This window comes from Teleopsis dalmanni, chromosome X (genome assembly GCF_002237135.1).
Source record: "Teleopsis dalmanni isolate 2A chromosome X, ASM223713v2, whole genome shotgun sequence".
NCBI classification, from domain to species: domain Eukaryota; kingdom Metazoa; phylum Arthropoda; class Insecta; order Diptera; family Diopsidae; genus Teleopsis; species Teleopsis dalmanni.
Window position 1 is genome coordinate 41,065,727 of NC_051848.1, and position 22,511 is coordinate 41,088,237.

Genomic DNA, 22,511 nt, shown 5'->3' on the forward strand with positions numbered 1-22,511 from the left:
TGTAGTGTGAAAAGGGAAATTTTACATCCGACCTGGTTTTGGGTTTTGGCATATAAGTTTTAATCAGTCAGAACTCGCCAACAACTTAAGTGTTTTTCTCTTCTGGTGTTATTGACAAAAAATCGAAGAACAAGGACTTGACCTTCACAACAAATCCTTATTTTCGGTGAGTGTTTGTTGCTAAAAATTCCCTTCACTATTTTCATTTACAGTTATATATTTGTGTTTATATATTTATATTAATATTTGTATTTATACTTATATTTGTATATCTATATATTTGTATTTATATTTATATTTATATTTTTTTTTATTTTTTTTTTATTTTTTTTTTTATTTTTTTTGTTTGTTTATTTATTATATAAACACAATCTGTAAAAGAACATTCAGTATTTCTTATGAATATAAAATAGAATAAGATGATCTGACCACATGTGCGGGACACTCAGTAGTGTACACCGCTAAAGATTAAATTACAATTAATGATTACAATTACTAATTACGATTTTATATTTACGTTATATTTATATTTATATTTGTATTTATATTTATATTTATATTTGTATTTATATTTATATTTGTACTTATATTTATATTTGTGTTTATATCTATATTTATACTTATAATAATCTAATCAAATATATTTGTTTGTTTGCTTTATTTCTTCACCCATTTTCCAGTTAATTTTTTGTTCTTAGCAAACTTTTTTCTTTTCCTTAATTCTTTCGAGTCCTTTACTTGCCCCTCACTACAATGGAGGATGGTGACGGGGACCATGTGATGTCTTTTAATATTCTTATCAAACTTTTTTCTTTTCTTCATTATTTTTCAGTCTTTTACTAGCCCCTTACTATAATGGAGGGTGGTGACAAAAACTCACAATGCTGTGGGGTCAGCTCTGATATACGGGCCTCCTGCCCTACCCCCCGCACCGAAGCAACCCAGGATTGTCGATCCAATTCTAACCCTTAAAGCCCAGCACCGAACGCGGGTTAGGGGCAACTCGCCTCGCTTTCGAAATCTATTGAAGCTCTAAAGACTGACAACGCCCGGCTATGAGCTGAAAATTTTTCCCTCGCTAGGACTGATTGAGGGCAACCCCCGGCTCAACTATTGTCTCCCATTCCCCTGCCGCCGTTTCCGTCTGTAACACTATTAGTGCCCCCAAGCCAGCGCCTATTCTAAGTGTGGTAGCTCCTTCGGTTCCGACTCGCCTCAATAGCATCATTGACTTCTTTTTGGCTGACAATTGCCTGCTCCCCTGCCTTGATGACCCATAACCATCATAGCCATGTCATAGCCAGCATATCAGACCACCAAGTGGTAAGCCCTGCGCTTTGCGACTGTGGAGCTACTCATGCCTGCCCTCGCACTTTTTTCAACTTTCCTAGCACCAACTGGTCGAAGTTCAATTTCACTTTTGACCAGCTCCTTCTTCAGATGAGCGTCCCCGAACACAGGAACATGACTCCTACTTTATTGTGCTGCCCTTGCTCTTGAAAGCATTTTCGCCTCTACTATTGATGAGCATACTCCTAAATTGTGTGTTTATCAAGTTCCACTTAATGCTTCCACCCTCCATCTCATTAAACTGCGAAAATCGATCACCGCAGAACTTATCGCCGAAGACAGGTAGACTCTACGTAACCTCATTCCTTTCGTAGAGTCATTCTCAAGACCCTGGACACCATAATTGCCCAGACGGTCAACTGACATTGAACTGAGGCTTAACTGTGCTCTCATTGTGCAATCATCTACATACGTTATGACTCTGAATCTCTCAGGAGATTTGGGAGTTTAGACATATATAAATTTAAAAGGATCGGTAATAAAGCGCTGCCCTGGGGACGGGGCAGAGAATACTCACAATTTGAAGCTGATTCCTGGAACAGGAAGGTTTCTTCACCTCCAGCGCCCCATGGGTGGGTCTTACGAATAAGGGTGAAACCTACGGGGGGCTACGGGGGGAAGGGAATAAGGCTGTAGTTTTGTCTTCCGCAATGCAGCTACTGCGATGTCGTTGGGGAACATGAATTTCAAACAGTTTCCGCTCTTTGGCCATTGCAGTTGAATTGCACGACTGTTGATAGGGGAGACTACGCTAGTGCGTTTCGGTTGTGTCCGGTATTGAAGTGGATTATTGGTGGTAGATAGCATCAATTGCCAACGAAATTCCAACCAAGGTGCGAGCATAATCCAAAGAGAGATGCAAGAGTTGCATCGGACAGAGATTATGTTTATAGAGAATGCTCTATTACATACGGTGCATAGCCAAGTGGTGGATGGTGAGGAGGATACCAGGAGATGGGGTTGCCAGAGGTGGACGAAGAAAGAGAGTGTCTGCATAGAGGATTTTTTTGCACCATAAGCTCTTCCAGGGGCAGGGTTCCATACAAATCTGAACAATCACGAAGGTTACACCAGTTATTGCAACTGTTGCACCTACTTGAAGTTTGGTTTCTGCGAATGGGAATGCTGCAGATAGAACAATGCCAAGTAGAAGTGGTTGGTTTATCAGGACAAGGGTTAGGTTTTAAATTTGGCCATTAGAAGTAATATAAGAAGCAAGATGACTTCTTAGCGGTAAAAACACATATAAATGACATATGTCAACAAACACATACCTGCTTGTGAAGCCCCTTTGGGAGATGTCGAACGACGCTTGATCATCGAAAACGACAGTGGCTCTAAGACGTAGACTCGGCTGTTCTGGGAACCTTATGAGCCATGTCGGCAACGTGAAATCGAAATAATTAGATACCATTATTTTAAGACTAGATTTTTCAGTCTCCTCTCCTCCCACTGCGGAGGAGTTCTTTTTTCCTTTTCTTGCTTGAATCATTACTAGCACTGAGTCCTTATCAAATTGAAACTCTGCAAATGAATGGAAAAAGAAACTTGAACAATGGCCAGGGTCAGTGTTACTGTGTTATCCTAGACTGGACTATTCAGTATCTTTCATTAGTAATGTTTAGTTTTGAATTTTCAAAATTCTGAGGATATCCGCAGCAGAACCCGAGCACTGCAGGAAGAGCACTATGGCTATATAGCGTATAGGTGCGAGTGATGTTGTTGGCATTGCCACCTTAAGAGTCAACTTTATCAAGTGCAAACAGGTATAGTATGTTTGTACAAATACACACTGCGTTAGAAGTATTTAATGAACATTCGCTACTCCTTTGGCTTTTAACTGGCTGATTTGTCTAGCTCTTTGCTTGAGTTTCTTCAGCTATGAGCTGAGAGCGTACAGATGTTCGTTCTCTGTAAATGTATTATTTTTATTATAAAATTCCTTAAACCGTTTACGAGTATTTTTGGAAGATTTGATTGATACTTATTGATATATATTTCGCTAAGAAAATAATTAAAATAAACTGCCGTATCTTCAAATTCTATTTTTTTCATTTTTGGAATGAATTACATATATTACCAGCAAGCCGAAGGACAGACTAACTTTAACAATTTATAATATCAAAAATTTTAGAGTGTAGCGGATCATTCAGATAAAAGGAAATATTATTATTGGCATCATTATATATATATATAATATATATATATAATATTTATATATATAATTTCAAAAGCTTTTTGACGTAATTGCTAAGAATTTCTTTTAGCTCTGGGGCCGTAGGATTCCCCAGTTCTTTAATATGTATTCAGTGTTTTAGTCATTTATGAAATAGATTCATATTATATATTTATGTAATATTCATATATATATTATTTATTATTGTTTCTAGCAAAATATCCTACTAAGATTTACTTAAGATTTCATCTTCGTAACTTTCGGCGATTCCACTAGGGTTTCGTTGCAGCTTTTTCGTTCTGCACTACTCTGTCTATGATGACAGGATAACAATAAAAACAATTAAAAACTAGACTGAACACTTCGTGACTGTTGCAAGTCACGCTAGACGTACATTTGTTGCATGGTGTGAATATCGACCCGGACTACTACCTTGCCGCAGCCAAGCTGTGGATATGACTTAGTACCATCAATAACATACGTTCCTTTACACAGAAAAAACTTGATGTCAGTAAGCTGTGATCACGGGACACAACTGAAGTCTTTGTCGATTAGCTTTCTAACCTGTTTAATACTCAATCCTGCCGTTTCGGTAATGTCGGCAGTCAATGGGGACATATCTCCCTATGCGCTGCAGGATATGCAGAATATGTTTTTGGTTTCTAACTTTCTCCACGAGGAAACCAATGGTACAATGAGGAGTGTAGCCCGGCTATTGTTATGAAGAACGCGAGGAATGAAGACAGTCGTCTCTTCAGATGAAGTGAATGAGATCAAGAAAGGTGCGAGCGAGAGGAAATGGAGGTGTGTAGAAACAAGAACGATGCCTGTAAGTTTTACCGAAAAGTCAACCGTGTAACTCAAAGTGTTAAGTCTGAAGCATCAACCTGTAAGGATGAAAATGGTGACCTAGTTACAGATACAAAGAGTGTACTAAAAATGTGGAAAGAACAAGCACAACTGACGATCTTCAGAATTGTTCAAAACCGGCGGCGATATACTGATAGGGAACAAGCATCAGCCTATCTACAGAAAATGATTACACGAAAATATATCCAACGATTGGAATGTCAGTATTCATTGTCCTGTATTTAAAAAAAGGCGAGGACTGAGGGTATTATGTGAAAGGCTGAGCCCCCATGTGAACTCACTGGTTGAACCTTATCTAGATGACTTTCGACTTGATTGATCTATTAGGCACTTTAGGCGGTTTTTCCCGTGGAGCGCTACTAGTATAATGTTCCAGTCCGCCCAGTTAAATGCATTTTTGACGTCAAATGTGATGATTATACAATATTCTTTGTCTTTTCGGAGCAGCGGTCTCTTTTGCTTTTTCTCTTTGTCTCTTTTGTATCTTTTGCTAAGGCTATGACGGCTTCAAGGGCATCTATTGTGCATCTATTCTGTGGCTCACTGTTTTGTACTGTATAGGTTTTTTGAGATCTCTGCGGGAAGAGGCCGTCAACTATTGTTTAGAGCTTAACTGCTTCTGTTGTAAGTGGTGGCTGGTAGCTGTATAATTTTTTAATAACCACATTGTATCCTAGATCCCAGGGATTATTCTCAACCTCCTCACATATCTCATTATAGTATCTTGTCTTGCTTTTCGTCATCGCCTTTTTTAAGTTAGTTCTTGCTGTTTTATAGGCTTTTTGAAACGCTTTAGAGTTTTGGCAACCCCTTGCTCTTTGACATAAGCGCCGTGCATATTTGCATTTCCTTTTTAGTTCGGCAATTTGGTCAGTTCACCAATACACATGCTGTCTGCCATTCGACCGACATTTCTTTGCCATAGATGCGTTACATGCATTTGTTATGCAGCATGAGTTTTATTGCTTTACTGTTAGCACTGCTGGTTAGGTGGCTGTCGTCCATTGAAGTCTCAAAGGCTTCTTTGTGCAAAGTTGAATGTTTCCATATTGGTTTTGGGGTGGATGCCGCGTGGATGACTTCTGTCGAACGTTTAAAGATTTCAAAAACAATAGCTTAGCTATCAGTATCCGTGTAGGTATTTGACTTTTGCCAAACCGTCGAGTTAGCTAGTAAATCGCTGATAAATGTCAAATCAATTTTTGAGCTCCTACAGTTTCTTGAAAACGTGTCCTTTTGGCCGCAGTTTAGTAACAACACATGCCAGGCAGCCAATACCTCTAATAGGCACTCATCCCTGGTGTTTTTAAACGTTGAGCCCCATTTAACGGCCTAGGCAATCACTATCGGCTTTATATTTTTAGCGTCGTCGGCGTTTAGGTCCTCCAGTACTATGGTTAGCGTCGACATTTGGGTCACTTCTACAAAGTAGGCAGTGGGGGACACTTTACACATTTTAGCGAGCCGGTCTTGTTCATCACACTTGTAGCAGTGTTTAGACTAGTCTTTGGTACTCAGGCAGTTTTTTACCATATGTCCAAAATCGAAGCATTTGTAACATCTCTTGGGAGTGAATTTTTTTAATGATCAGGACACGGTCCATCCAACTCGTATTTTTTTTCGCTTTTTTGCTATTACAATTATAGCAATCCTGGTACCTCTAGGGACGTTTCTTATTGATTTAATAAGAGTCATTCCATGCTGCAATTATTTCCTCTTCTGTAGTTATTTCATCGAAATATCTAAGTTTCAAGGTGGCTTCTTCTGTTAGCGTTTTAACCTCAATTTCTTCGGGCAGTATACTTTTGATATTAGCTTGGTGCACACTTGTTGTTTTTGTTGATCTTTTGAATTTCAGAAGAAATTTCCCCTTTGTTCCCCTTTTTACAAATCGTTACTTCAAAAAAAAATTTTATTTGTAAGGTAATGTTTTGAGAAAAGTCAAAATAACGGTTTTTCGCATATAACTCGAAAGCGGTACACAGAAAAAAAAATTCGTTGTTATTTTCGAGTTCTGCGGAAAATTCACCTATAGGAAATATACGTCTCGTCTTTGGAAAACAAAACTTTTAATTTTTAGTAAAGTATTGTTATTAAGCAAGTGGATGCTAAACTGAGCTAGAATAAGAATATTAGTGGGAAGATTATGGTAAAGTATCTTAACTACCCCAGCGTTAAGATAAGTTTTACTGAGCAGTTAAACTTTTGTGTAAAGTCTTCGTTCAATAACAACAAAAGACTTTTTCGGTGGCTTAAAAATGGTGGCAAAAAATGCATGCTGACCTATATTGGCTACGCGAGACATTGGCATCACTGTTGCAGTCTGTCAAATGTTACGTTTTGGCAAATAGCAAATCTTGCATATGTGCACATAATGCAAGCAAATTACATTTTGTCTAAAAATAAATAATTCATTTAAATTAAAAAGTAAAATTAACACAAAATTAAAAGAAATGGTAAAAATGTTGGAAATTTCAAAACAAAATTCTGAAATTTTTCTTTTTTCCAAATTCTCATATTTATGAAATTTTTGAATTTTGTTTGAATTTTTGTTTATATATAATTTTTGACATATGATTGCAATATTCGTTGGAACTTCCAATGACGGTTCACAATAGTTCGATTATTGCGTTGGTAACATTTTTTTTTTCTGGGCGACGTAGAGAAAATAGTGTTGTTGTTTTGCGTATATTTCGGCCAGTATACGCCAGCAACTTGCTATTTTTTGCGATACTTGCAAGCCACCGAAAAAGCCTAAATCAACTTTTTCATAAAATATGTACACATATATATATAAATATATTGCAATAACAGCCACATATGCTACTTTTTGATCCGTGTAAATGCCGAGATGAGTTAAAAGCGTTGGTTTAAATTTAATATTATATTTTTATGAAAATTCATTGTAATAACTTTAAAATAATTAACTTATTTAACGGAATATTTTATGCCAAAAATTTTTGTCAAGCAATTAAAGTAATCAACTGAACAATATTATACCATTTCTGTTTTAGAATAACCGTTGTGCTTCTGTTCCATTTTACTGTTTCCTCCAAAGTTGTTTCATTTTCTTTAAAGTAGTTGAAAACTTTTTTTGCATAAAGCGGCAGACTTGAAATCTGAATTGTCGACAGTCGTGTTAACAAATTTTATAAAAAATACCAGGTATATTTTTAGAGCAAAATATGATTAAAAAGTATATAATCTAATAACAATATCATAAATATATTACTAAATTATAGCTTTTAAGTTTTAATTTAATGGCAAACGTAAAAATGCTAAGAAATTACGAAACATTTTGAAATCATTTTCGTAAAAAAAATTTTTTTTCTCAGAATGGCAGATAGTGATGATCTTTTAGATTATGAAGATGAGGACTTTGAAACTTCAATTATAGAAGTAATTGAGCCCAAGAGAAAGAAAGTGAAGGGCGCATATGTCTCTATTCACTCTTCCGGTTTTCGTGATTTCCTTCTAAAGCCTGAAATATTGCGCGCTATTGCTGATTGCGGTTTTGAACATCCTTCGGAAGGTAATTTATTTCTAATTAGCATATTTTATCCATTTCACCATATAAAGTTGATATATGTAGGTGATTTCATCATAAATAGGTAATTTTATGTGATGAAATTAACAAATATACTAGTTTCTTTTTCTTAATATATACATATATATATTTTATATATAATTTTATGTTTTCAGTACAACATGAATGCATTCCGCAGGCTGTACTCGGTATGGATATATTATGTCAAGCTAAATCTGGTATGGGCAAAACCGCTGTTTTTGTGCTCGCTACACTTCAGCAAATAGAACCTATAGATGATTTAGCTTATGTATTGGTCATGTGCCATACTCGCGAATTGGCATTCCAAATCAGCAAGGAGTATGAACGTTTCTCTAAATATATGCTTGGTATAAATGTAAGTTTTTTGGCAGAAAAAATAATATACTGAATGATTGATGTAGAATTATTATTAATTATAGGTAGGAGTTTTCGTTGGTGGATTAGCTATACAAAAGGATGAAGAAACATTAAAAACAACTATTCCACATGTTGTAGTTGGAACTCCTGGTCGTATTCTTGCACTTGTTAGAAACAAAATGTTGAATTTCAAAAAGTTGAAGCACTTTATACTTGACGAATGTGATAAAATGTTGGAACAGTTAGGTAAATAATAAAAATTATATATGCAGGTATATCTATATTTATATTTATGTATTTATAATTCGTTTTAGATATGCGTCGTGATGTGCAAGAAATATTTCGCAGTACTCCACATTTAAAGCAAGTTATGATGTTCTCCGCTACACTGAGCAGAGAAATTCGTCCGGTTTGCAAGAAATTCATGCAAGATGTAAATATCAAAGTGTCTATTCTACTACAAATTACACTACTACTTATTACATTAAACTATTTACATATTACTGATTATCTAGCCAAGATCCACAAATTCACCATTAAATGAATCTTTAATTTAAAACAATTAAAACACACATATATATAAACGATTTCGGGTTATTACACGATAAAATTTAATGCTTAAATTAAAGCATTAGTCTATAAGGTAAAGTTTGACAATATAACAGTTTAACATAGATTTAACATATTAATTCGGTATACTAATATGTGAGATAATATTAGTGAACGTATTCGGTACACAAAAACAATTTAAACAACAGACAAACTAAGAAAAACCTAAGAAATAATAATTACGAAATTAAATTAATAAAAATAATTCGACATAACTTTATATCGGCAATAACGTTTGCGCCGATTTCGAGAACCGAGCCTATTGGAGCCTACTTCTCGTATTTCGCCTCAATTTGGGAAATTCTTATGACTTCAAATTCAATCGCTTTGGGTTAAAAGGCAGACACAAAAGCTATCATTGTTGTTGATCCGCTGAGAGGTGAAAAAAATGGAGTTCCACATATTGGAAATATCGTCTAATGGCTTTCTTCAAGTAACATTGCCTGTCACTTAACTTATAATGTTTAGTAATAGTGTATCCTTAAGTACATTAATATTGGAGTTTAGTAGAGCTAAGTAGTTTATACGAACATTTATTTTCGTTAATACAATCTTAACTAATTGCTTTATAGTAAAGGAAATAGAACGCTGGAATTTATTTGACTATAATATATAAACATAGTATATTAAATTCTACATATTATATTTTAAAATTGTGAACACTTGTCTTTTAAATTTTAGCCAATGGAAGTTTACGTTGATGATGAAGCCAAATTGACTTTGCATGGCTTACAACAACATTATATTAAGTTGAAGGAGAATGAAAAAAATAAGAAACTTTTTGAATTGCTTGATGTTCTTGAATTCAACCAGGTATATTTGCATTGGAATTTCCATGAATATTTTTGAAATTAATTAAATTAAATATATATAAATATTTTTCATTAAAAAATTAACTAAACATAAATAAATATTTATTATTTCAATTGTTTAGGTTGTTATCTTTGTCAAATCGGTTCAGCGTTGTGTTGCGTTGGCACAATTGTTGATTGAGCAAAATTTTCCTGCAATTGGTATTCATCGCAGTATGACCCAGGAGGATCGTCTTAACCGTTATCAACAATTCAAAGATTTTCAGAAACGTATCTTGGTTGCTACCAATTTATTTGGACGTGGTATGGATATTGAAAGAGTCAATATCGTATTCAATTACGATATGTCTGAAGACTCTGATACTTACCTACATCGCGTTGCGCGTGCTGGCCGCTTTGGTACTAAGGGACTAGCAATTACTTTTATATCCGATGAAATGGATACAACTATTTTAAATGAAGTTCAAGAACGTTTCGATGTTAATATATCGGAGTTACCTCATGAAATCGACCTGTCATCATACAGTAAGTTCAAATTCTGGAAACCACTGAGCCAAAATAATATTGTTTATTGTTTTTTTTTATTTTCAGTTGAAGGCCGTTAATAATTTTATAAAATTCAATATTACACAATTTAAAACACCATTTACAATATGTCCTTTTTTACTTGATTATTTTCAATAAAATAAATATAAACTTACTCTCTATAAGTTATATTGTTATAGTTATATATATATTGTATTGAGATTCCTAACCATTACCCATCCCCATATCCATATCTGTCCAGACCAGATGCGATCGCGAGCCAAGACAAATTTCTGTACAGATTGGAGGGCCACAGACACAAATACATACATACATTCTTAGCTGTTATTATAAATATATTATAACATTATAAATACGGTTATAATGTAAAATTTAGTTTTCTTGATTTATCAATTTAAATTCATTTACTTGGTATACCGTAAAAATAAAATAATGTACTTTTACCAATATACCATAAGAAAATTTGCTTTAGACGGATTCGAATAGCAATGAAAGGACAAGGACAAAAATTTATTTAATTTATTGACAAGCACTAGTTCTAAGCCTGGCACTTGCAGTCGTAACAAATTATATACGGACTATAAACTATTAAATAAATTCGTTTATTTCCTAAGACCACCTATGATGAGTACTTGGCAATATCGAGTATGACGTTGTATGATCAAGCAAATTTCAATAAATTAAATAAATTTTTATCCTTGTCCTTTCTTTTCTATTCGAATCCGTCTAACTTTTATATAGTTTATTTTCATCATAAAGGCGCTTCACTCTTGGCAAGGAAAAACTAACATTAAAAATTTGCGTAATTGTAATGGATTAAAAGCGTGTCGCGGCCCGCACAAACATTAGTCGCGGACAACCCTGTCCTTGCGTATGTATTCGTTACGTAATTCCTTTTATGTTATCCTTTCCAGTTTGAAAACAACAAACACATGTACAACAGTAACAACTTCAGAAAGTTAAGCAGGGGTTAAATCGGTTCGTGTTATCTCGATCAAAAATATATATAAATTCTTACAGCTATACTGCGATATTATATTTTTCACAAACTTATAGTCCCTTTTCACGACAGGTATGTGTGTTAAAGGTATTGAAATAACAATATTGTACATTATTTTGTAAAGTAAAGCCTCAAAATCAAGAATTGAATCCCTAGCAACAACAAGCGATCATATTGCCTTTAGGTGTTCAGTTATAGCTACTATTACTGTCTTTATTTCGTGTCAGAGTTCACCTTACAATCCACAGTTGTCTGAAAACAATCTACAGTAACTTATATTTTAATAACTGGTGTCTTATGAAATTATGTTCGGGTATTCGTAATCATAGCGTTGATACAATAGACTTAATAGTCGAAATGTCTTTAATATTTGAAAGATAGTAGAGTATTTGAAGAGCGAAAGATAGCATACCGGTGGAGAAATCTTGCTCTATTAGTGGGATAAATTTATAATTCAATAAGATTTAAGTTTGTGTATACATTTAGGCAAAAGAAAAAATGGGTCAGTAAAACTGCAGTAAGGGTATATGTAACAACTGTTTAGCATATAGTTGTTAAACGGATATACCCTGACCTTGATTTAACCATAGTTTTGCTGCACGTGAGAGGCGTCTTTTATTGATGAAAATGTCAGACGGAAGCCTATTGCGAACCTTGATACATCCATACCGCTAAAATGTCCTTGTATATATGATCTAACTAATGTTGTCACCGCTGTGGTGTTATGAATTGATTTATGATATGTACGACAGAGAGTCGTACATATCAGAGTGACTGTACGATAGTCACTCTGATACGACAGAGTGACTGTCGTATACAATGTGTAGAGAAAGCTCTACTGGGTATCTATATACATATATAAAGTACAAAAAAGAGATTGTTTTGACACCATTTAGTTAAGCTGCTTTGCAAGTACTATTTTAGATTTCAAATGGAAATGGTTAATTTGCCATAGCAATCGGTTAAAGGACTAGCTGCTGAGTTTTGACAAAACGGGAGGATATTGCCGTGTTGTGGGTTCGGTTTGAAACGATATAACCTGAAATACGTTATTCTATTTTCTTGTATGGGTACAGTAGCAGACAATAAAACTCGATTCTTAACCATAGTACCAGGTGGCACCCTCTGTAACATTAAGCAAGTACTTCTAGATTTTGCTTTATTTCCATATAAAGCATCGTTAAATGTTAGGAGTATAGAGTTGATATTATTGCATCGGTATTGCAAGTAAAAAATTGAAGAGGTATTGCCCGGGTTACTGGGAGGTAGTTAACAATTTGAAATACAAGATTCTCATATATATAGCTTTGCAATCCGAACGGTTTTCACAAAACCTAAAAATAACTCAATAAGGCAATTGGCCGGACTAGAATGTTTGTGAGAAATACTACTATTATAAATTTATAACTAATATAAAATTATCTTCCTTCCTCTGGCTTGTAACTTTCTTACAAACAATTTTTAATGTTCACGGCAACTCTCTTCATGCCTCTGCAGAAGATATAGCCTTTCTGTATATCTCGGTTTCTCTTGTGGATGCGTGCGACGTGATCCAACCTACATTTGTGTTAGTTAATGGTTCGTGTACAAAAAATGGGCTTTTCGCCAAATACCTAAAAATTAATATAATCCTCTTTACAAGAAGAAGAAGATTGAAGGCTTATCACTTTTTCTACTAGGGGCCGTTGCCATTTAGGATATTCACTTAAAATAATATCTAGTAGTAATTTTTTATGCTACATTCGAGGCTTAGATGACAAATTTGGTTCAACTCCCACTACTAATTTTTTGGGCGCCTGATACACAGCTGACATTAACTATTAGGACTATTCCACGAGCTACTTATAGTAAAATGTGACAACTGAATGAAGAGAATTGCTGAAGTTATGAAAGCACAGGCATTGGGAATTATTTACGAAATACATGCACGCAAATTATTATTGGAAACCACTTTTTAGGGGCTTCCATACATTCTAAACTTTGGCAAGACTTTTATGTTTGAATACAAATATGGTTTATTTTGTAATTTTGTCTGAAAACCAAAATTTGTATGTGTTAGTGAAAACGACAAGGATCAGACTTGTCGCAACTTATTTGCAGATTTTATTTTTACAGTGAATTCTGTCAACAGCTGATGTTGCCGCATATTTATATATTTCTGTTATATATTCTAACAAAATAAAATTTAAGCTATACACACTATGCAATTTATCTGCGGATTTTTAAATATAGGAAATGCCGTCAGCGGCTGACGTTGCCGCATATTTATATATTTCTACACACACTGCCTTATGCTTACATGTTTTTGTCAGAGATTTTTGAAAATAGAATGAATTAAAACAAAAAGCTTCAATATAATAATTATTTATTAACTGTGTTTTTTTAAACTTTGTTACTTATTTATTGATCGTTTAAGCATTTATTTAAATATATACCAAAATTTTGAATTCTAAAATTAATAATTCAATTTAATTTATGAATTATGTATTGTTGAAAAATTTCTAACTTCAATATTACATAATATTTAAAAAACGTAAAAAATTGAGTTTTAAAATTTATATCGATTGAAAAGCTACGGGGATAGCTATTTCGTTTTTAAAAAAAACTTCGTACAATTTGTACGATACGTGTAATAAAATTAATTATATTACAAACGTGTTGCAAACATGCCTACGCACAGTCAGACTTCACGTCAAACTTTAATATAAGTCAAAATTTAGATTTTACTACAAAATCGGTCACAAATGTGTCCACAGATAAGTTAGTTTTAATAAGATATTGTATGACTGTGTGAAGAGGTGTTTGCTTTACGTGCATTTTTTGTACACATTTTCTACTGGGCAGTGTTTCTTTTTCAGTTCGTTTCATTCTTGGATTCTTTTTTATTCGTCAGAAAAGTAAAATTAAACAAGCGCACAATTGAATTGGGTTTTGTCATAGCGGCATAATTTCCTGAAAGTGGTAGTATTTGCACGTTGAAGATCCGTTAAATAATTGCAGATTGTATTAAGAAAATATTAGGTAAATGATTTTTCTAGAATAAATAAAAACTATTTAAATAAGTGTAACAAAATAAATAAAAGTAAATTCTTAAATGTGCTGTGATGAAATTAGCGCAGATTATGCTAAAATGGCGGCCGCACAAAGCCAACACACGTATATTATAAATACGCTACACTTATTCATACATACATTTCAGAATGGCAGACAACGATGATCTTTTGGATTACGAAGATGAGGAGCAAACTGAGACTACTATTTTAGAAACAGCAGAACCGAAGAAAAAAGAGGTTAAGGGCACATATGTTTCTATTCACAGTTCTGGATTTCGAGACTTCCTTCTAAAACCTGAAATATTGCGCGCTATTGTCGACTGCGGCTTCGAACATCCTTCGGAAGGTTAGTTAGTTACTTTCATTAATCATACTTTAAGCATTTTATCATATATAGTTAATTATGCATGTGTATCTCTCAACATATGAATACAGACACATATATATATTATATATAAATTTATATTTTCAGTACAACATGAATGCATTCCGCAGGCTGTACTCGGTATGGATATATTATGTCAAGCTAAGTCTGGTATGGGCAAAACGGCTGTTTTCGTTCTCGCTACACTTCAACAGCTAGAACCAATTGAGAACTCCGTTTATGTCTTGGTGATGTGTCATACTCGCGAATTGGCATTCCAAATTAGCAAAGAATACGAACGTTTTTCTAAATATATGCCTGCTGTAAAGGTAAATTGTGTATTATATTATAAAAAACAGTCATATGAAATTGGTTTATATTTAGGTTGGTGTTTTCTTTGGCGGATTGTCAATTCAGAAGGATGAAGAAACGTTAAAGTCTACGTCTCCACACATTGTGGTTGGAACCCCTGGTCGCATTCTCGCCCTTGTCAGAAATAAAAAGCTAAATTTCAAACATTTGAAGCATTTCGTACTTGATGAATGTGATAAAATGTTGGAGCAGTTAGGTAAACACAAGAGAAAAAAAATTCAAATTGTATATGTCAGCATATTTATGTTTATTTTCATGTATATTTATTTTGCTTTAGATATGCGTCGTGATGTACAAGAAATATTTCGCAGTACTCCACATGGAAAACAAGTTATGATGTTTTCCGCTACACTCAGCAAAGAAATTCGCCCGGTTTGCAAGAAATTTATGCAAGATGTAAATATCAACGTGTCCATTCTACTACAAGTTCTACTAGTTATTTCATTAAACTATATATATAATCCTGATTTTCTACACATCGACCACCACTTCACCATCAAATGAATCTATAACTTACAAAATGAAATGAAATGAAATATGATATAAACAAAAATTCTGAAATTATAAAACAGAACGGTCAAATAAACCGTATAATGATATGATAATAGAGAATTAATCAAACAGATTAAAATAGTGTTTTAAAGTACTATCGCTTTAACACAAGAATTTATAAAAATAAAAAGCTTTCAAATCGGTTATAATTAAATGATTTAAACGACATAGGGCTCAGTAGAGCCAAAAAGAAATTCTTAAACCTATAATAGAAATATGCACGTGTTAACATTAAATATGTTATAAAAAATAATAATATATAAAAAAGTAAATCGACATAAGTTTAAAACGTCAGTAAAGCGTGGATTGAGTTCGAGAACCAGGCCTTTGCGTTGACACTTCTCGTTCTTCACTTCAATTTCTGAAATCTTCATGACTTCAAAATTCAATTACTTTTGGTTAATTACTATGGATTATATCCGAGCGTAAGCCTTGTTAATCAGCCGCAGCTAATGAATGCTATCATTGTTGTTGGTTTGCTTGTGAGGTGAAAAAAATGCAGTTCCAATATTGGAAATATAATCATCAAACTACTAGCTTTTTACAACGTTGCCTGTGGCTTAACTTATGACATTTGGTGGTAGTGTGTCCGTATGTAAATTAAAATTAGAGTTTTATTAGAAATAAGTACTTCGCAAATAGTCTTGGCGTTTGATATATGTCATACATCATATATCATTTTCTTACAATGAAAAAGTATAGGATTAATATTAGGAAATTAACTTAACTGGTTATCGTATTCAAATATTAAAGTGTACTTAAGTTATGTTTTAAGTTCTTAATTTTCTTTCTTAAATTTTAGCCAATGGAAGTATATGTCGATGATGAAGCCAAGCTGACATTACATGGCTTACAGCAGCATTACGTAAAATTGAAGGAAAATGAGAAAAACAAAAAATTATTTGAATTACTCGATGTACTTGAATTTAATCAGGTACTTGTTTGAATTTAATTTAATCGATTGAAACTGTTCAGTTTCAATATACAATATATATATTTTTACAATATCCATATTTTTCATAATATTTAATTCCAGGTTGTTATTTTTGTCAAGTCCGTGCAGCGGTGTATGGCTTTGTCCCAATTGTTAACTGAACAAAACTTTCCGGCTATCGGTATACATCGTGGCATGACACAGGAGGAACGTCTCAATCGTTATCAACAATTCAAAGATTTTCAGAAACGTATCTTGGTTGCTACCAATTTATTTGGACGTGGTATGGATATTGAAAGAGTCAATATCGTATTCAATTATGATATGCCCGAAGACTCTGACACTTATCTTCATCGTGTCGCACGTGCAGGTAGATTTGGCACCAAAGGTTTAGCTATTACATTTGTATCGGATGAAGGCGATGCTAAAATATTGAATGAAGTACAAGATCGTTTTGATGTTAATATATCTGAGCTACCCGACGAAATTGATTTGTCATCATACAGTAAGTAGAAATTCGAAAAACATAATTATATATTAGAAAATAAACTGATTTTTATTTCTTTATTTCAGTTGAAGGCCGCTAAAAGTACTTAGAGTAATATAAAAATTGTACTTGTTTATTATATATTTTTTATGTCAATTCATTTTTTACTTGACTTATTTTTCAATAAAAAAATTTTAAGTACATAAAATCCGTATGATCATGTATTTGCAATGAAACGATTCAAATATTTTACAGTAATAAATTTTAGATATGTTTTAAGCAAAACATTTATTTTAATTAAAAATATAAGTTCTATTTATATATAAATCTGAGTTTTATTTTTCACTCTTCTCTTATTTGCGTAAAATACTAGGTCTGTACCACGAGCTACTCGTACTAAAACTCAAATAAAATTTACACGAAAATTTGCTGGTGGAACGCACTTGTGTATACACAGTTGTACTAAAATTTACTACGAATAGCTTGTAGAACAGACCTACTATATTCTTTACCTATACTCTGTGTGAGTATTTTGGGTAGAAACCAATGGCAAACAAAGTGTTACAGAATTCAAAAAATCTAGTTGTGGAAGAATTGAGAAGGTATCGAGTATGAAGGACTATTGCGATGACCACAAATAATGTGATATATAAATACGTCCGCATTTTTGTTATTAAACAACTCATAAATTCTGTTTTAAAATACACGTTAGCGACAAATAAATATTGTGTACTTAACAAAAAGGTCAGGTAAATGATAAAAAAATATTTATAATTATTTGTAACCTGGCCTAAACAAATATAAACTATTTTCCCATTCTGTTGTTCGTATTGTTGGAATAGATCGACAAAATATAAAATTTAGACTGCCAGCAGTATGTTACAAAAAAAAATTATCTCTTATTGCAATATGGCACAAAGTTAAGGGATGGTATGATACCTGAAAGTATCGGTGTGTTTTTTATAAAATTAATTACCTTTTAAAAGTACAGTTGAAATCAATTAAAAAGACAACTTTTATAATGGCCTCTCTAAGGTCTCTAAGAAACACAGTACCGTGGTGCTGCCGCTACAGCGCTTGTGAAATGCATTAGATTATTTCACGCAGTACCATATTTGGAACCAGTATTGTCATTGCGACAAGTTGTGTATTGCACATTTTTCATCGTTGAAGTATAAAGTGGAACCCTTTTGTAGCTACATTTATATATCGATATAATGGCATTCGGATGTTGCGATAGTAGTTTTAATTAAATTTTGAATTTGGCTATCAATGTTAGCGATGAACTATGCAAGATAAATAAAAATAGCTAACTCTAATTCTAATCCAAAAATTCTTTAACTATCTTTTAGCGCATATTCGATATTTTCTCTCTGATTCATGCGTCCCTTGCTCATATGTGAATGTATTTATAATAATATATTAAGCATAATATGTTAATAATAACATATTAACAATAATATACTATTAAATATTTAATAAATATTTTAAAGTAAACGTTTTTTTTATAATTAGCGAATATTCGTTATTGCCTCTTTGATTCGTTCGTCTTTTGCTTATATGTATTTATAATATATTAATCATAATATACTATTAATTATTTACTAAATATTTTAGAGTAATCTTTCATAAGAATGTTTGAAAAATACAAAATAATATAAGCATTATTTCGGGTGCAAACGCTCGAAATGTTGTAAATTTCTTAATTAAATAAAGAAAAAAGAATGAAATAAAAATATTTTATTTTCATGATTTTATTTAAAATGTTATTAAAAATTAAACTCAACCAGAAGCTTAAAAAAGAGCTTAGGCCGACAATACAAATATTGTAAAAAAAAATATTGACTAAAAATATAAGTTTTATAAAATAATATGACATATAAATAATAAACAAAAATATTTTTGACAACTGACTGAAAATTTTGCGAGCGTTTTTAAAATTATTCACAATAGACGAGTTTAAAGTTTTGACAACTTTGTGTTAGTAGCCACTTATCGGTTAAGGGCTGTCAAAGAAGTTAAATTAAATTTAAATCCTTTAGAAGTGCCGTTGTTTCACGTATTATTCTTGCAATAAGCGGCTGAGTTTTTTCGATGTTGTGCTTACAAAAGATAACGCTTTTAGACGAGAGCTTTTAATAATTTGTAAACATTTTTAGTTACGTATCTTTGGAATTATAGCATATCACTTTTGTTTGTTATAGCTGCATTCCACAGCTTTTAAGTGTGGTAAAAAAGAAAGTTTCTTACTATAGGCGCTAAGCGAGATATTGGCATCACCAATATTTGAAATCTGTCAAATGTTACGTTTTCGCAAAGAGTAAATCTTGCATATGTGGACTAATGCAAAAAATGTATTGTATAAAAATAAATAATATAAAATGGGAAATAAAATGAATAATAAATTTAAAGCATCCTTATTTTTATTAATTTATAATTCTATAAAAATTTTGCTAACGTTTAGTCAGTTTAAAGGCTGAGTAAGTATTTATTCTATACAAAAATAGTTGTGTATATTTAAGATATAGTGAATGAAGCTTAAATTTAGCATATGTTTATACTCGGAATAATAAAATATAAAATATATATATTATCAACAACATTTCCTCTAAAATTATTCATCGAAAAATATAGTTACACCCTCGTTTTAAATATGTTGCAAAGATATCAAACCTAAATCTAAAATATAATTTTACAAGCTTGGTAACTCTGTTAATAATTAACTTTCGATTTTACTGTGCTATCGACATAAGCAGGAGCGCGCGATTTGTACAGTTGGATAACGGAGAATTAATTCTGTGATCATAATGGTTCATGTTCTAAAAATTATTAAGCTTCTTTTCAAGTACGAAATATATAATATATATGTGGTAAAAAATGCCAAGTGAATTAATAACTCTACAATTGGGGCAATGTGGAAATCAAGGTATTTGCATATACCATATAAAAATTAATTAATGATTAATAATCATTTGTATTATTATGAACTAACCTTTTTATTTACAATTAGTTGGTTTCGAGTTTTGGAAGCGCCTGTGTATGGAACATGGCATTTTGCCAAATGGTATGGTGGAAGATTTCAGCGCGGAAGGAATCGATCGTAAAGATGTGTTTTTCTATCAAGTGAGATATAAATATTTTTGTGCTCTTATTCAAATTATAAATGCGATTTTTGCGTTTGTTTAGGCTGATGATAATCATTACATACCCAGAGCTGTGTTATTGGACTTGGAACCGAGAGTCATACATACTATTTTGACTTCAAGTTATGCCAAAGTAAAAAATTGTTAATTTTTAAACTAAATGAAAACATTTTCAATTTATATTTGCAGCTTCATAATCCGGAAAATATTTATTTGTCCAAAGATGGCGGCGGTGCAGGCAATAATTGGGCATCCGGTTATAGTCAAGCTGAAAAGGTACAAGAAGAAGTTTTTGACATCATCGATCGGGAAGCTGAAGGTAGTGATGCTTTAGAGGGTTTCATGTTGTGCCATTCTATTGCGGGTGGTACCGGTTCTGGAATGGGCTCATATATAATGGAGCGTTTGTCAGATCGTTTCCCAAAGAAAATTCTTAAGACGTATAGCGTTTTTCCAAATCACGATGAGATGAGCGATGTTGTTGTGCAACCATATAATTCGCTTTTAACATTGAAGCGTTTGACAACATCTTCGGATTGCGTTGTTGTCTTAGATAATACAGCACTGGATCGTATAGCTACCGATCGTTTACGCATAAAAAATCCTTCATTTCAGCAAATAAATTCACTTGTATCCAACATAATGTCGGTTAGCACTGTATCGTTGCGTTTTCCATCATACATGAATAACACTTTGTGTGAGTTAATAGCTCCATTGATACCAATGCCAAATTTACATTTTTTGATGACCGGTTACACTCCGATTACAAACGAGGATTTGGTAAGAATATCTAATTATTTTTCCAATCAATTTTCAAAATTTTAATATAACTTTTTAAACGACAGCCACAGGTCAATGTTACACGCACCACCGTTTTAGATGTAATGCGTAGACTCTTACAATCAAAGAATATGATGGCTTCTTTGGGTTCGGATAAAACGAATCATCATTGTTATGTTTCTATTTTAAATATCATACAAGTAAGTACTATTCGAGTTTTAGGATATTAATATTAGTTGCAAACTTCAAGATTCAGAACCCTGAATTAATATTAAGTTTTCCAATATTATGGCCATATGATATTTCTAATTGGTTACAAGATTAATTACCGGTACAACTGGGCGTCAATAAGGTACACAAGTAGGCGAATATCTATTGTTAAAAGAAAAAATATTGTCTTTCATCCTGTTTTCACTCATTCATTCATTCTTTATATATGATATATATAAAGATTGCTATATAAAATTTAATATTTGCTTTAAATGAATGAATGAAATGAATGATAGAGCCCTGAAATTATTTGCGAAAACTGACAGACTCACCGACATCGCGTTATCAAATCTCAGAATGGTTACAGGCTCCTCGGGGAGGTGTGCACATGTAAGTTCAATTATTGCTTAGTCTGACGAAGTGATAAACAATAATCCAGTCAAGGTGTAAAGAGTGGTTTTGAAAATATCTCGAGTTAAGAAAGAGTAAAATTGCTCAAGTGCACTGGCTCAAAGTGCTTCAACATAATTAATTAATCAATCTAATGTATTCAATTAATATACAATATTAATTTAATTTTATTTAAAATTATGTTATTAATTAAAAACGTTTTCATTATAATTACATTACAATTATTATAAATAAATATTTCAAGGGCGATGTCGATCCAACTCAAGTACACAAATCTTTGCAACACATACGTGAACGTCGTTTGGCACAGTTCATACCATGGGGTCCAGCTAGCATACAAGTTGCTCTATCGCGCAGCTCACCATTTGTACAGACCAACCATAAAGTGTCCGGCTTAATGTTAGCTAACCATACTGGAATCAATTGGTTATTTACGCGTGCGCTATCACAATTTGATAAGCTACGAAAGCGTGGCGCATTTTTGGATCAATTTCGTCGTGAATCTATGTTTAAGAATGACCTTTCGGAGTTCGATGAGTCGCGCGAAATAGTTGATTCTGTAACCCAGGAGTATGAAGCTGCAACGGGGACAAATTACTTGCACTGGGCTCCAACTCGTAAGAATCCTTAGGACGTGTTACTTTCTTTGATTTACTGATTTTGTCATTCAGTAATAAAATCAGTAATAGAATAGTAATAGAATAATTGCATGATTATTCAAATGAATTAAAAAGAAGTGTTCAATTTATATTAAAATTCAATGAAATCACATCAAGCATTCTGATTTATAATCTGATAAATTTATTATAATGACATATAATATGTAATAGTTCCATAATTCAATTCCATAATTCTCCTTAAGCTTATATGTGTTTGAGTTACTAAATATATTGCATCATATACTATTGTACCTAGAT

The 22,511-nt window shown here is 32.8% G+C and overlaps 3 protein-coding genes across 4 annotated transcripts; all 3 read left to right on the forward strand.

The window, feature by feature from the left end:
• Positions 1-7,010: 7,010 nt before the first annotated feature.
• On the forward strand, positions 7,011-10,437 carry LOC119687312 (ATP-dependent RNA helicase WM6-like). Of its 2 annotated transcripts, none has more exons than XM_038101590.1 (9): positions 7,011-7,030; positions 7,411-7,561; positions 7,732-7,928; positions 8,099-8,319; positions 8,384-8,567; positions 8,636-8,754; positions 9,612-9,743; positions 9,865-10,267; positions 10,334-10,437. In XM_038101590.1, exons 3-9 carry the CDS (start codon positions 7,733-7,735, stop codon positions 10,345-10,347), a joined length of 1,269 nt encoding a protein of 422 aa, XP_037957518.1. In that variant the 5' UTR covers positions 7,011-7,030; positions 7,411-7,561; position 7,732; the 3' UTR covers positions 10,348-10,437. The 2 variants fall into 2 exon arrangements, with proteins under 2 accessions (XP_037957518.1, XP_037957519.1); XM_038101591.1 differs by lacking the exon at positions 7,011-7,030 and adding an exon at positions 7,086-7,260.
• Positions 10,438-14,146: 3,709 nt separating this feature from the next.
• On the forward strand, positions 14,147-17,299 carry LOC119687313 (ATP-dependent RNA helicase WM6). Its single transcript, XM_038101592.1, has 8 exons — positions 14,147-14,309; positions 14,488-14,687; positions 14,814-15,034; positions 15,090-15,273; positions 15,355-15,473; positions 16,432-16,563; positions 16,666-17,068; positions 17,137-17,299. Exons 2-8 carry the CDS (start codon positions 14,489-14,491, stop codon positions 17,148-17,150), a joined length of 1,272 nt encoding a protein of 423 aa, XP_037957520.1. The 5' UTR covers positions 14,147-14,309; position 14,488; the 3' UTR covers positions 17,151-17,299.
• Positions 17,300-19,845: 2,546 nt separating this feature from the next.
• Positions 19,846-22,363, forward strand: LOC119662610 (tubulin gamma-1 chain-like). Its single transcript, XM_038072263.1, has 6 exons — positions 19,846-19,976; positions 20,061-20,173; positions 20,237-20,326; positions 20,383-20,973; positions 21,039-21,173; positions 21,839-22,363. Exons 1-6 carry the CDS (start codon positions 19,928-19,930, stop codon positions 22,223-22,225), a joined length of 1,365 nt encoding a protein of 454 aa, XP_037928191.1. The 5' UTR covers positions 19,846-19,927; the 3' UTR covers positions 22,226-22,363.
• The last annotated feature ends 148 nt before the right edge of the window (positions 22,364-22,511 follow it).

Bases quoted from the DNA above. Each gene is read 5' to 3' on its own strand.
- LOC119687312 (XM_038101590.1), top strand. From the start codon at position 7,733: ATGGCAGATAGTGATGATCTTTTAGATTATGAAGATGAGGACTTTGAA. The intron at 7,929-8,098 runs GTAATTTATTTC...TTATGTTTTCAG, and splicing joins TTTTGAACATCCTTCGGAAG to TACAACATGAATGCATTCCG. The intron at 9,744-9,864 runs GTATATTTGCAT...TCAATTGTTTAG, and splicing joins ATGTTCTTGAATTCAACCAG to GTTGTTATCTTTGTCAAATC.
- LOC119687313 (XM_038101592.1), top strand. From the start codon at position 14,489: ATGGCAGACAACGATGATCTTTTGGATTACGAAGATGAGGAGCAAACT. The intron at 15,035-15,089 runs GTAAATTGTGTA...GTTTATATTTAG, and splicing joins AATATATGCCTGCTGTAAAG to GTTGGTGTTTTCTTTGGCGG. The intron at 15,274-15,354 runs GTAAACACAAGA...ATTTTGCTTTAG, and splicing joins TAAAATGTTGGAGCAGTTAG to ATATGCGTCGTGATGTACAA.
- LOC119662610 (XM_038072263.1), top strand. From the start codon at position 19,928: ATGCCAAGTGAATTAATAACTCTACAATTGGGGCAATGTGGAAATCAA. The intron at 19,977-20,060 runs GTATTTGCATAT...ATTTACAATTAG, and splicing joins GGGGCAATGTGGAAATCAAG to TTGGTTTCGAGTTTTGGAAG. The intron at 20,174-20,236 runs GTGAGATATAAA...GCGTTTGTTTAG, and splicing joins AAGATGTGTTTTTCTATCAA to GCTGATGATAATCATTACAT.